This window comes from Acinonyx jubatus, chromosome C1 (assembly GCF_027475565.1).
Source record: "Acinonyx jubatus isolate Ajub_Pintada_27869175 chromosome C1, VMU_Ajub_asm_v1.0, whole genome shotgun sequence".
Classification (NCBI taxonomy): domain Eukaryota; kingdom Metazoa; phylum Chordata; class Mammalia; order Carnivora; family Felidae; genus Acinonyx; species Acinonyx jubatus.
The window spans coordinates 27,165,581-27,180,995 of record NC_069381.1 but is presented as its reverse complement, the minus strand read 5'-3'; the positions used below and the strand labels follow the sequence as shown (position 1 = coordinate 27,180,995).

The window sequence follows — 15,415 nt, the reverse complement described above, 5'->3', positions numbered from 1 at the left end:
TTTAGACAGCTCCTCCTCTCGAAAAGTTAGTCTTAAAGTATGTGGCTGTACTGCCCTCTGGAGACTGCAGATTTTTCTCAAAACTTCACTCAAATAGATTTTCCTGTTAAGAGCTATCCTGAGAACCTGATGAATCTTATAAAAGTTTTCATATGTGAAATTTTGCTGAGAAGCTCTTCCCAAATCCCCAAGTATCAATTTCTAGAGATAGGGAGACCCAGGAGTTAAAAAGACTAAGTTTCCCCTCTGTTCTCTCTCAAACTTCTTAAATGGAGGAAATTGTTTTTAAAAAGCAACCATGTCTGTTTCCATTACAGTATACTCCATATGTATTTGAAATTTGACAACAAAAAACAACTTTTGGCACAAGAATGCCAATTTATTCTCTTTTGGACACATGAACACAAAATATCCCTGCAGGCCAAAAAAAAAAAAAAAATGCAAAATTTAAACAACCATCATCTTGTCTTAACATGGGGATACCACCCCTCCCTTAATAGTTTAGAAAGTACCTCGTATTGCTAGAGACATACATCCAGTCCAGAGTTAATAAAATACATTTTAAAACATTACAGGTCTAACAATATAGAAACCAAAATTACACCATTAGTCAAATGAACAAATGCAAACATTTTCAGCCACCAGACATAGAAAGAGCATGAATGTCAATAGCAAGGGATAAGAAAATGGTTAATCAATAACAAGATCTTCCCTTTAATTTTACAAGGAAAAATCCTTGGAGTTGAAGCAGTATTGACACAATGCCCTCAGCCTCTACTTTCTTAAAATGAAAGCAGAGCTACCACCTTGCTATTGAGCAAGAAAATCTTACAGCACATCCACAAAGGGTTGCTAGGGCAGGGCAGAGAGAGTGAGCCTTCTTAAACAGTGGATTGCCTTTTCCCACAGGAAGGGTAGATAGCTGAGCCAGGTAGATAAGCTCTGATATAGTCTGGGTGCCAGATCCTAAAATACAGACCATATAGAACATGTCTGCTTATAAATCATCACCTTTGGAAGCAGCAAATAGAATTTACAGTAAGAATGAATATGTTCTGCCTGCCCAGACTGCTGGCTGCATTAAGCCACTAGTTCACCTTATCAACCACTCAGGGTTCAACAGCGAACAACAATAACAACAAAACATAATCAGTTCAACATTTGGATCTTCACCATTCTCTTAATATCCCCGTGCCTTATCCCCTAATTGTTACTCTTTAGCATTGCTACATTTCAATCTTTCACACCACATGACAGTGCCTAAACAGGCTGCATTTTAAAAAACCAAACAGTAAATCTACTTCTAGAGAATGCACACCTCCCATTGATTGACACATGCATAACGATTCAGTCAGTCCAAAGGGGTTATCATATTCAAATTGTCAAGCCAAATTGAAACTATGTATTTAGACTTGCTTGCAACAGTATTGCTGCAACTCTGATTCTGCAGCGATTACCTCTTAAAGATTCACCGTCCCCCCCCCCGCCAGCAAGTTTTTTCCAATTATCCTAGTTCTTCCATATTTTTTTTTCCTTTCATCCAAAACTACAGCATTTGCCCCCTTAAAGGTACTGTTTCCTATAAAAATAGGCCTCCCGGCTTTTCCTCCACCACCACACTGATTTGCCCCAGTGTATAGGACTGACTGAGGTTGTACAAACTGTATAGTTCAAGGTCAAGCATACAGCCCGACTGCCGGCAAGTAAATCAGGGCTTCCCGGCATTCCGCCTCGCTCCCTGCTCCATACGTGCAGGAGATGGTGAGAAGTGACACTTCTTCTGTGCATTATTAACAAGCAAGCCGGAGGCACTCAAGTGCAGGTGTGGTGCCTGCTGGCCAGCCAGCCAGCCACCAAGAGTCCTTCACATCCTGGACGCCAGTAAGTCCTCCTTCTCCTAAAGAAGTTTCTGTTTTTCCTCCTCTTGGGTCCAGGGTAGCCATGCTGAAGGGTATTTATTTTTCTGAGCTCTCCCTGAACAAGTGTGAATAAAAGCAGCAGCCAGCCCCTCACCAACATGTCCTGATTTGTAGTATCCAAGTGAGGTATTTGCAGAAAAGGAAAATCTTAAGAAATTAACATCTGCCATCTCTTCGCTCCTGCCTATGTTGTGCCTCAGTTACAGAGCTTGCTTTCATCCCACTATATGCAGAGAATGAGGATGTCTGCAGTCATCTTAATGAGCTACAGGACTCAGTATACGTTATAAAACTCTCAGAGACCAGTCTTAGCAAATACTGGTGGCGCCACCGATCAACAGCACATGGAAATGTAAACTTCAATGTATTTACAAGCTTCTTTAAAAGACTGAAGAAAAACAGTGCTTTGTATTGCTGGGATTTTGAGAAGGCTAGTTTAAGAGATTTGGACCGGCTAATGAGTTCAAGCAAACACCCTTCACCATCAGATCCAGTGTTTCCCCACCAGCAGTTTCCAGACAGAGGTGGCAAAATCGTTTTACCACATTGTGTCTGTCTCTTCCCCCAGCACCTGCCTCAGCCATACGGAGTGTGGTTCTAGGGCTTTTATCCCCTTCTCCAGCTTTCACTTCTGAGGTTCCCGGAGAGAGAATCACAAGTCAGTAAAATTTGGGCTGGGAAACACTGGCTGGAACTACCAAGACTCTATGTAACTGTTGTCCATTCACAAAGTGTTATCTACACTAAATACAAAATACACTTTCCTTTCCCCTACACGTTCACTGATGCTTGCTTTAGATCAGCTCCCTTTGTCTGGACCAAGAAAGTAACTCATCTCCTTGTGATCGGAATCTAGACTCTGTTAAGAAAAGTCAAACTTTTCTTCTATAAATGCAGTTTTAGTTTAGTGAAAGGAGGGAAACCCCACCAAATACATTTCAGGTTGAAAGAGAAGCAAAAAAATTTGCACTGCACATAATTGTGTGAGTAACCTTGATTCCCGGGAAAAACAGTTTTAAATGCTGGTACATCTGTGCAAGTTGCAGCATCGCTCAATGTACCTTAAGGACTGGCAAAGCCTATCCGATAAGGAAGCGTCCTGGTTCTAGCTTATTTTAAAACAAAGTGACAGGACACCAACTGTGACTATAAAACAGATAAAAATAATTCTTTAAAAAGCCATGGAAATATATGTCTTGTCTGACCAGTTTCAGAAGTTGCCAGATTATGACCTATAAGAAATAGCTGATAAAATCATACCGAAATCTCATCTAGAAAACTACATTGTCAGGGGGAGGAAGAAAAGGGACCTTAAAAAATGTTTATTGCCAAAGTTAATTTTCTGTGAGAAAAGTTTAAAAATCATTTAGATCTAACAAACCACACAGCAGCATAAAATGGGCACTTTTGAAAACTTTGAAAAATACTAAAAGCTAATTTTTTTTTTTTCAAAGAGGGGGGAAACAGGAGTACTCTTACCATGGCAGTGTTATCTGTCACCGTGACATGCATTACATCTGTTTGTGTTACACATTCACAAAAGCCAACCAAATAAGAGAGCTGCCTGTTCTGCATCTGCAGCCAAACATAGTGCAATCGCCTGGCAGCCTGTATTTGCACAGCACAAGTCTGTAGAGATCAAGAAGATAAAGTAGGAAAACTAACAAAACTCTGTAAAACTTTCAAAAGTTAATGCTCGTTAAAGGCATTTACAGTGGCGAAGTCAGAAATCTCCATTAAAAAGTCTATGGACCCCCACAGTTAAAACAGTTACGCTGAACTGAAGTAGATTGTTTGGTTTTTCTCTCCCACTTACGCATACACCCCACTCAATGAATACAGAAAACAAGGAATAATCGTCTCTTAGAAGACTAGAGGGATGCGGGGAACACCACAGCTAGCAAAATATTCCATAGAAACCTTTTCTTGTAAAGTCCTTAAGGAAGTTCAGGCTGATCAGCCTTTGCATGATGAGGTAAAAATTCAGTCCAGTGCATCAGAGAAGACAATCTAGGAGTATCTATTACTTTTAAAAAATGGCTCAATTTTGTTGATGCATCAGACAGTGCTGCGAAGTAAAGATTCAGTGCAACTATTCCGAGCTGCTGGTAGACCACCTGAAGTCAACTTGGCTCTCTCTAGAGGCGGTAGGCATTTGAAACATTTTGAGGCTGCATGGGGTGTCAAATTGATTGAGTTCTTTTTCTGAGACTCTCAGGCAAAATACATTGTGTGCTGGGTATCGTGGTGAATCTGCACAGCCTTGGCCAAGGCCTGAGGATCCCGGCCATTGCTCTGTCCTGACACATGACTGCCTTCCGCGCTGTAAAGAGAATAATGCAAAAAGCCAGGTGTAACAAAAGACTACTGCAAACTTCACATGTTTCAAACAGCACAAATAATACTGGGTTTCAGAAGATCTTAGGCTCAAGCTGTGCCTCCTTAAATAATTTATGTCTCTCTAAACATGAGTTTCCTCAACTGAAAAATGCAATACAACTTATTAAACGGGCTGTTGCAATAATTAAATAGAATAATGTCTACAAAGACCCAAATCCTTAACAGTGCTTACATTAGGACTTCTACTGCCCCCTATGTCTGGTTGAAGCCAACCTGTCCTTTAGGCTTCGGCCAGATGTCATTTCCCTCAAAGAAGTCTTCCCTGATTCCAAAGTTCAGGTCAGAGCCACCTGAGACATACTTCCACAGAATCCTCTATTTTTCTTTCATAGTATTAAACACAATTGAAATTATTAACTGAATAGTTAGCTATATGTTTTGCTCAGTAAATGTAAACTCCAAGAAAGCAGTGACTTTGTCTATCTTACTCACCACCGAATCCCCGGTGCCTGGCACATGGTATATCCTCAATAACCATTTGACAAATGAATTTCTGCACCTAGCACAGTGCTGGAACATACCATGTTACTGTGCAAATGTCACTATGCCGTGAGTCTCTTCTCATCTTCCTCTCACTAGCTATATGATCTTGGAGAGGTAACAATTCCTCTGAACTTTGGTCTTTCAGGATAACAATAATAACTTCTGAACATATCTCTTAAGGGTGCCATGTATTACAAAGGGCTTAGTAAACTGTAAAAAAACACCATCCTTCTTCTGACTTAATTTATTAATTTTGCCACTTAATTACTTTACTAAATTATTTATCATTATTTACTAAATTATTAGCATCCTTATCATCTAAACTCATAATCTTAGTTATCTTTTACTTCATCTTCTCTCCCATGTAAGCCCGATTAATGGTTAAGGACCAGATATTTTATCCCCAAAGTAGCTTTTTACATTTAACAAAGACAACCTTGCTCTGACATACTTTTTCAGCTTCATATGCTCTAGCCAAAGAAAACTCGCTATTGTCTAAACATGTCACTTGCTTTCTCTTTTGTCCATTGTTCCCTCTGCCTGGAAAATCCTTTTCTCTTCTTTCCAGAGCCAAATCCCATCCATCCAGCTATGAAATCTTCTCTAACAACCTTTCTTCTGAGGTCCCTCACCTATACTGCCTCAGGCTAATTGTCAGTTCTGCATTTGCCTGTTTTGTGTGCCATACTGAAACAGAAAATCCCAGGAAGCAGGTCTTCCCCATTTTAGTATTTTTATTTTTAGTACCTAGCACAGTGCTGGGCACACAGTCAATACCTAATAAATGTGTTAAATGAATGAATGTATATTACAGAATGGAAGGTATAAAGCCACAGCTGGGCATTTTCCATAATAGTGTATTTTCAACTCTTACAGAAATAGACTTGCAATGGAATGTCTACTATTTAGCAGCTGAATTCAGACTTGGGGAAGAGCCCAGAAACTGCTACACTTCACAGATGGTCATTTGGAAAAGAAAATTAATGCAGAGAGCTTGTTCAGCTATTTAATAGTCGTCAGTAACAGGTCAAAATGTCTGATTCTTACTGAGATCCCTATTTGGGGGTAAAAATGGTCTGGCACCCTTCCTCTCCCACACACATGCCCAAATTCACTCTGGTACATTCTTCCAGACTGCACTGAAAGCAAAGCAAAATGTTCAGGACTTCCTCTTGTGTGAAGTGGAATCCACAGGCCTGTGACTACTCGGACTGGAGTCAAGACACTGTGCCTGCCACCTCTGAGGCTGCTCAGGACCTAAACAGAACCGAATGCATTTTGTTCCACGGGAAAACCACAGGCAGCTCCAAATTAGACTTTTTCCCTTGGGCAGAGTATAGACACACCATGCAAGTATGAGCAAGCCTGAGCACTTCTTGGACCAAAAGTCACATTATAAGCTCTCAAAGGCACATATGATTTTATTTGCTTCTTGAAATTTAAATCCTAAAAGGAAGTTTAGCTCCTCCAAAAGTAGCTCTACTCCTCTGTAGTAGCTTTTTTTTTTTTTTTTAATAAACATGCTTCTGACTCAGATAAAAAGAGAGCTCATGGTGCCTGAGAAACTTGCCTGTCATGATCCTTATCCACCAGATGATACCTTGCCCGGAATGCTACAAGCCGGGCATAATATGCGGGAGCTGGAATGGAGACGGAGCGTGTGCATCGCACATAGGTGTGACATAGCTGGTAGGTTAGTAGTTGGAGCTCATCTGCGGTGAAGCAGTTGTCATCCCATAAGACCTGGTAATGGGAAGGACGGCTGGTTCCCTGGAGAGAGACTTGTATGATTAATACATTTCTGACATGGGTTAATTACCTGAGAGGAGACAAGAATTGAAATCCACTCCTTAAATTCAGAAGTATTCCTTCCTAGCACAACTACAAGCAGATACCCAGAAGGAAAGATAACAGTTCTAGAATACAAGCATTAACAAACTGATGCATAGCGTTGAATAACAAGTCTACTCAAGCTGGTTGCTCAGTTTGCAAACATCTCCTTATCAAGTCAAAGATCTGAACCAGCTTCCAAATTACCTGAATTCCTGCATGACTACAGAGGTAAAAGTCAAACTCAGATGGATGTGTGATGGTGCTATCCACTGTAGTGCCTGCTGGTACATTGCCACTTTTCCCCACCTACCAAAACAAACAAACAAACAAAAAGAGGTGGGGGGAGGTATAATTAGTCATCAAAATGCCAAACTGAACTCAGACCATACTTTCCTTTTATGTGTTAATTGGTAACAAGTTAGCAAACTGTTCTTAATTGAAGTTTTGAAAATCAGTTTAATTCAACATGATGAATTTTCTGTAACTCTCCTTAGTCCAACCACTTTATCCTTAAGTATTTTCTCAAACAAAAATACTCCATTGTTTCTATAAGGGAATCCAGAAAAAGAATTATTTTACCTATGACTTTGGGTTGCATTATTGTCATCTATTTGCAGATGATATATTGGCATATTGACATATTGGCATTGTTCACAGAGGGGATGTAAAGACATTTGCAATGGATAAGCTTCCTGTGAAAAAATATCAACTTTTTAAAAAAAAGTTTATTTATTTTAAGAGAGAGAGAGAGAGAGAAAATGAGCAGGGGAGGGGCAAAGAGAGGGAGAGAGAGAATCCCAAGCAGGCTCTGCACTGTCAGCACAGAGCCCGACATGGGGCTCGAACCCACGAACCATAAGATCATGACGTGAGCCAAAATCAAAAGTTGGATGCAACTGAGCCACCCAGGTGCCCCCCCCCCCCCAAAATGCAACTTTATTTCTTACTTGGAGTAAAAAAATATGCACAACTTTCATTACAAGTTAAGATGAAGCGGGGTGCCTGGGTGGCTCGGTCAGTCAAGCATCCAACTTTGGCTCAGGTCATGATCTCACCATTCATGAGTTCAAGCCCCACGTTGGGCTAAGTGCTGACAGCTTGGAGCCTGGAGCCTATTTCCTATTCTGTATCTTCCTCTCTCTCTCTGCACCTTCTCTATTCATGCTCTGTCTCTGTCTCTCTCCAATGTAAATAAACATTAACAAAATTAAAAAGAAAACTTAAAAAAAAAGTTAAGATGAATAAATCTTTGTACTGGTACACCAGGCTCAACAAAAGTAATGGTTTTGGGGCACCTGGGTGGTTCAGTCAGTTAAGCGTCCAACTTCAGCTCAGGTCATAATCTCACACTTTGTGGGTTTGAGCCCTGTGTTGGGCTCTGTGGCTGACAGCTCAGAGCCTGGAGCCTGGAGCCTGCTTCTGTTTCGGTGTCTCCCTCTCTCTCTGCCCCTCCCTGACTTGTGCTCTGTCTCTCTCTCAAAAATAATAAACACTAAAAAAATTAAAAAAAAAAAAAGTAATGCTTTGACAGAATCAATAAAAGAAGTCACTGGCACATGCATTATCGGTAAGAGTACTCTGAAATGGGAATTAGGGTGTCAGTTCCAAGGCTAGTCTTGCAACTACATACCTTGAACAAAACATAACATCTTTAGGTCTTAATCTAATCAGCTATAAAACTAGCTATGAAACACTTTTAAAATTCGAAATTGTAAGGTTCAATGATAGCCAAAGTTCTAAAATCAAATTTCTAGGAAAGTAGAGGGGGGAACTTCAGAAATGCATTTACAAGTAAAGGAATTAAACCTTGGTATTTGGTCAGTTTTCATCCTCTTGTGATATACAGCAGGGTTCCGTATGAGGAAGTTTATTTCGCATTGAGGCATGAATTTGATGGGAGTTTATTTGTTTCTATTCTAACTACCATTACCTTCAGCTGAATTGTATACCAATGTGTACAAGAACATTTATGAGTAGAGAAAAGTCTCATTCTATCAAATTCAAATATGAACTTGGGGACCTAGTTGGGCAAGAGGAAATATAAAGGAGTTATACTAGTTCTGGCATTGTTTCCCAAAGTGTGTACTTGAGGAATATTAGTTCTGCAGGATGCATTTAGGTATTTTATGGTCAAAGAGATTTGAGAAATACTGGGTTGAACTCAAGTTAAAACGGTTTTTCTGTTGTAGGATTTCTCAGAACCTTTATTCAGTAATGTATAATCTTTACGAGGGAGGTGGTGGACATAGTATTTCCCAAACTTATTTGACCTTAGAATCTTTTTTGAAACAACTCTCTTGGAATCAACAGATGAGAATCTAAGGAGATACTGCCCTCGGGAAAAAGGGATCCAGGCATGTTTAACTCAACAATTACTGCTTGAGCACCCATGTGCAAGGCTCTGCAGCAGATGTTGGGGATGAGAGATGGAGGCATGGAGAGAACTAATGAACTTGCATTCCTGCCCTTCATGAACACCATCTGCAATGAACTGCAATGCAGTGTGATAAGGGCATTATGGAAGGCACTGGAAAATGCTGATGGGAGCAAAGAGTTGAGCCATCCTTTATAGGATGAGCAGGAGTTGAAAAGGGGGATGGGATGAAAACAGGAAACACTCCAAATATCCCCTAAAGTCAGGAAGAGATAAACTGTGGTTCAGCCATAGGAGGAATACTAAGCAATGAAAAGGAATAAACTGCTGATTTACATGATAAACTTGGATGAATCTCAAATGTATTATACTAAGTAAAAGAAACCAGACCACAGGCTATGGTATCCCACTTATATTTCATTCTGGAAAAAAACAAAACTATAAGGACAGAACGTCTGTCAGTGGTTGCTAGGGGCTGTAGGTGAGGGAAAGGGTTGACTGTAGAGGGCTTGGAAAAATGTGTGTGTGTGATATATTGTTTATGTCTTCATAGACATGGTGGTTACACAACTATATGCATTTGTCACAAGTTGCAAAACAGTACACCAAAAACGTGGATTATGGGGCGCCTGGGTGGCTCGGTCGGTTAAGCGTCCGACTTCAGCTCAGGTCACGATCTCGCGGTCCGTGAGTTCGAGCCCCACGTCCGGCTCTGGGCTGATGGCTCAGAGCCTGGAGCCTGCTTCTGATTCTGTGTCTCCCTCTCTCTCTGCCCCTCCCCCGTTCATGCTCTGTCTCTGTCTCAAAAATAAATAAACGTTAAAAAAAAAATTTAAAAAAACGTGGATTTTACGGTATCTACATTATACCTTAATAAAAATAGTGGGGGAAATAAAAAGAGTGGGATGGATGTGGTCATCCCAGGGATTCAAATGCATCATGTGGGAAATGGATGGTGTATGAAGGTATCGTGGAAAGATGAAACTAAAATGTTATGTTTGAGCTACCTTAGGAAAGCAATGAACACCAAAGGGAAGTATCTGGCAGGCAATGGGGGATGCATGAAGGTTTCTGAATAGTAGATTGGCAAGGTATGATACGTATTTTTTAAAGTAAGCTCTACACCCAATGTGGGGCTTGAACTCACACCCCCAAGATCAAGAGTCACATGCTCTACCAACTGAGTCAGCCAGGCACCCTGAGATCTGTATTTTTTAAACATAGCTCTGACGGCAGGTTGAGGGTGCATCTGTGAAGGTGGGGAGACCACTAGGAGTCTCCTGCAAAACAGAAGGTTCTGCCTAGGCCAGAGGGAACACACAAGAGGAAGAATTAAGACAAGAGATTTCGGGGCAGAACACAGAAGACCATTTGACCAACTGGATATGGGGGGAGAGGAAAGAAGCAGAGTTTAAAGACAACTCTGAAGTTCCTAGCTTGGCTGAATCAATGTACAGTGATGCCAAGTCACAGAAGAAAAGGAAAATTGGGGGAGGAATAGGCTTTGGATGAGGATAAAACAATAAGTAGAAGGTTTAGACGTGTTTTGCTTGAAATGCCTGTGGTAGATTGTATCACTAGTGCCAAAAATTCCCATGCCCTTCCCTGGGGGAGGATTATACATCCCCACCCAATTAACTCAGGAATGGCCATGTAACTTGCTTTGGCTGTAAAATGTGGTCTGAAATGTGTAACTTCTGGGCAGAAGCTTTAAGAGCCAGCATATGGCTTGTGCGTATCTTTCTCCCCCTCTGCTGTAATGACTGGTGATGTTCAAGATAGATTCTTCTCTGTAAGCCTAGGTTCCAAAAGGAGGACATCAGGGTCACAGCCGCAGCAGAGCCACAGTGGGTATGTGATATAAGCAAGAAATACATCTTTGTAAGCCACTAAGACTTTGGAGTTTTTTTGTTACCACAGTCTAGCCTATCTTGCTGATACAGTGTCTACAGAGCATCTAAGTAAATGTGTCTGGTAGACAATTGGAGGTGAAGGTCAGGAACTGCATAGAAATGTTTGTGGCTGGGAATACAAATTTAGGAATCTCTAAGAAAATCAATGCATGCAGAAAAGTGGGTGAGACTAAAGAGAGTTCAAATTCAGAAGAGAAGAGGAAGAAAAGTATGAAATGCCTGGAAATGTCAGTGTTTAATGGACAGAGGAAAAGGAGTCAAAAAAAAGCCTGACTATAGAGGAGGGCACTGAATCTGGAAAGTCATATTATTGCTGAGGCGAAGAGGTCAGCGTAAGAACCTGATAAGATATCACTAGATTCGAAATGAGCAAGTCACTGAGCAAAGAACTTCAGTAGAATCATTAAAACTGAAGTCAGGCTACAGAGAATTGATGTAATATGTAAGAAGGTACAGATGGAAAGTTAAGTCAGTTTTCCTCTATTTTGGTCATGAAATAAAAGAAAGATAAGCAGAGTAAAGGGAAGTTTAGTGAGGGGAACCTAGGAAGAGTTGAGGAACTTTAGAGGGTGAGAAGAAGGAACAGGAGTTTTGAAAAACCACGGTAATTAATGAAGTGTTCCTTTAGGAACTAAAGTCCAGGTGGAGAGCTTAGCCTCTGAGATGTGAGAGCATAGAGAAAAGAAAACACATTTCAGTACATTTGAAAGTAGGGGAGAGTAAGTTGAGAAAATTTATGCCTTCCAGATTTTGTTTACTGGGGAAATAGAGGGTTGTTCTATTGCTGGCAAGGTAGAGTGTTGCCAGGGAAGGCATCGCAGATTGGGACAGGTTGTTGAGGAGTGTGAAGGTTTGGAATACACGCTGTGGGGAACTGGAGGAACAGAGAAACTGCAGCCTCCAGGGTTGTCTGAGATTTGATATCATCAGTCTGTAATATCATTCTTATTAAACAAATGACTTTCTTCCTCAGCAATCTCTCTACTGGCCTGAGTTGAAGCAAAGGAAATGGGTAAGTGGACTGACCCAGAGCTAGAGATTGGCAAAAGGCATGTTTAGAAAACTGGAGATGTTGGTAAGTGTCAAGGCAGCAGGGTAGACTAAGGACCAGGATTATCAATCTTTGGAAGGTTAGGAATGACATGGGATGGCAAAGAACAAAATGATGAGATAGCTTGGGTTTTAGGAAAATAATTCAGGTCCTAGAGCTACATGGACAACAAGCTGACAGAGGGACAGAGAGGTGATGATGCAGTTAAGGAGGGGGTGGCGGGGTATTCTGTGACCAGAGTTTGGGCAAGAGTTTGGAGAATTTGTATTAGAAGGGATCTAAGAAGCACTACTGAGTCAGGGTTTGGACAATTCAGAAGACAACACTTGGAATATGAGCTGATTGGTGGAACTGGAGCCCAAGGAGAAAATCTTGTTTTCCAACGATTCTGAAAACGAAAAGAAACAGCTCAGCCTTGGATTAGAGACAAAAACTAAGGGCGTACTAGAAAATAATGGGAGTGACCCACAAGATTACAAGATTAAGCAACAGAAAGAACTGGTCTCTCTGGGGTGGATCAGGGAAGGCTTGGAAAAGATGAAGTAATGTCATAGAAAATAGCACAGAAGCAGAGTCACTCAATATTAAATACCTATAATTTAGCTAGTTTACACCTAAATAACATTATAAATCGAGTACACAAAATACCTCTCATCAAGTGCTGGGAACTGTACCCCAAATTAATATTCACTTATTAATTTAATCCTTATAACAACCCTGTGAGATAGGTATTCTTATTACATTTTACAGTTGAGAACATTATGGCTTAGAGAAGTTAACTTGCCCATGGTTAGAAAGTATAACATTATAAGTGTTCAAAGTGTGTATCTCAAGAATCCCATGCACTGATATAAAATCATTTGGAAGAGAAATTCTACTTTATATCCTAGAACTATGCCTTAGGCATTGGTAACAAAAAGTAGCAATATGATAATAAAGTCCAGAGAGGGGTGCCTGGGTGGCTCAGTTGGTTAAGCATCTGACTTCGGCTCAGCTCATGATCTCACGGTTCGTGGGTTCGAGCCCCGCATCGGGCTCTGTGCTGACAGCTTGGAGCCTGGAGCCTGCTTCGGAGTCTGTGTCTCCTTCTTTCTCTGCCCCTTCCCCGCTCACACTCTGTGTGTGTCTCTCTCTCAAAAATAAATAAACATTTAAAAAATTAAAAAAAAATTCAAGTAGAAAAACCAGCCCCTTGGAGGTTGCCTGTATCACTACAGCATGTCTGGTACGTTTTTGGCCTCTGCCAAACAACTCTAGAAGCCAGCACTTCTGTCATACAGGAGAAATACTCAGTCTTAAAACCTGTATCATTCCGAAGTGATCATCTAAGCTCAACTGGAGTTAATATATTAACTTATTATTACACTTCTGCTTTTAGGAAAAAAAGTACATATGCCCATTTAAAAACGTATTCACTTGTGCCAGATAATGAAGCTTATATCATGGTTTCTTACCCTTTCTGTTTTATCTGCACAGAAGAGTCGTGTGTGATGTCTTTTCTGCACCACAATATAGGTTATTCCTGGCCGATAATCTTCTTCCAAGCTAATACATGCCTTCCGAATTGCTATTAGCTCTGGCCAAGCTACCTAGGAGTTACAAACAGAATGAGGTTTAATTGAGAACTCACCTAGCATCTCTCAGATCTGATTTACCCAGAGTGGCAGATGGGAGGAAGCTCCATCAGATACCTAGAAACCCCAAAAGGCAACTATGGGTAATCAGAGTACCTGTTTCATTTGTCCCTCGGATACCCCTCCACGGTAATAGATGATCCGAGTGGGTTTGAAGCGTGTGGATTTGTAGAACTGGATCAGCAGCTCTCGAACCATGTTAGTAAGGTCCTGAATTACCTCCTGACTATAGAGGAGCTCCTGGGAGATCTCCTGGCGGGAGGTCTGCACCCGAACGGTGGCACAGTACCGGCTGGGGTGCCCATCCATACTGCCAACGACAGCAGCAATGGAAGGCTTCTTCCCATCCCCTGCTGGGGGGTGCGTGACATCGGCTCCCAGGAAGATGACAGGCTGCTGGAACACCGAGGGCCTGCTCAGATTGAAGGAAACATACAGATGAAAATGTCTGTGTTTAGCAAGCTCACCAGATACAATCACAGATATAATCTTACAAAAGGGAACGAAGACCTGTGCCCATTAGGTAAGAACTCTAAGGGCCACTGAGTGTTTGTGCCTCTCCTGCAATGAATCTGAATTGACTTAAGAAGACAACATGGTTCTTCTATAATAGCAGGAAGGGAAGAATTAACAAAGAGGACCTGAGCTGAATTTAATAAAATCTCTGTGTAAAGGGAAGACCAGAACAAGTACTCTTGGATCCTAGTATTCCCACAGCAGATATAGAAATGCAGAATGTACACGGAACTGGAACAAAATTCCCCAGTGCTCTTTAATTTTTTTTTTTTTGTTTATTTATTTATTTGGAGAGAGAGAGTGTGTGAGTGCAAGTGGGGGAGGGGAAGAGAGAGAGGGAGAGAGAAAGAATCCCAAGCAAGTTCTGAGCTATCAGAGCAGAGCCTGATGTAGGGCTCAAACACACAAACTGTGAGATCATGACCTGAGCGGAAACCAAGAGTTAGACGCTTAACTGACTGAGCCACCCAGGCACCCCATTTTTTAAAAAATTTATTTATTTGTTTGTTTATTTATTTTGAGAGAGAGAGAAAGAGAGACCTCAATGCTCTTTAAGATGTGAGGCTTAGAGAAGAGAATCGAGTCTATCTACTTCCCTATTTTAATCTGTAGTATTCATCACTTACACCACATATTTTACTTGATTATTTTTTTTAAGATTTTATTTTTAAGTAATCTCTACACCCATTGTGGGGCTTGAACTCATAACCCTGAGATCAAGAGTCACATGCTCTAATGACTGAGCCAGCCAGACGCCCCAGTAAATTATTTTATTTATTGTCTACACACACACACACACACACACACACACACACACACACATGAATATAAGTTCCACAAGGGAAAGAATTTTGTTTTGTTTTGTCTTGTTCATTGAAGCATCCCTAGTGCCTAGAACACTGCCTAGCTCAAGGTTGGCACTCAATAAATATTTGTTGAAAGAATGAATTCATTTATTTGGCACTGATTTTTCTAAGGAATCAAGGAGAAAAATATAATGCATCCTTCTCTGGTAAATTCTTTAAGGTAGGACTTGGAATTGAGTTCTAACTATTTAAGTATAATATAGGAGACATCCCAAATCTAAAAATCTCCTATAATGGGTACTAAAGAATAGATACCTCCATGAGGGCAGAGGCTGTGCGAGATTTCTCTATATGTATCGTTATGCAACATGGGTCTGGCAGAGAGCAGTACAACGGCATGTATCTATCACATACATATGTGTAACATAGTAACATCTTACATACACTATGTACCAGTCACTGTGCTAAGCACTTTACCTGTATTGA

At 40.8% G+C, this 15,415-nt stretch overlaps 1 protein-coding gene across 2 annotated transcripts in view; it reads right to left on the bottom strand.

Annotated features, from left to right (window-relative positions):
• Positions 1-352: 352 nt before the first annotated feature.
• The window catches only part of AGO4 (argonaute RISC component 4), a 40,981-nt gene continuing 25,918 nt past the window's right edge, over positions 353-15,415 (bottom strand). The window contains exons 14-18 of one of the 2 annotated variants that reach the window (XM_027059678.2): positions 13,704-14,019; positions 13,428-13,562; positions 6,840-6,941; positions 6,373-6,572; positions 353-4,242 (exon numbers count right to left, since the gene is read on the bottom strand). In XM_027059678.2, the coding sequence (XP_026915479.1) occupies positions 4,134-4,242; positions 6,373-6,572; positions 6,840-6,941; positions 13,428-13,562; positions 13,704-14,019 (862 nt within the window). In that variant the 3' untranslated portion in view covers positions 353-4,133. The remainder of the gene's footprint in view (positions 4,243-6,372; positions 6,573-6,839; positions 6,942-13,427; positions 13,563-13,703; positions 14,020-15,415) is intronic. The other variant, XM_053211320.1, reaches the window with a different exon arrangement.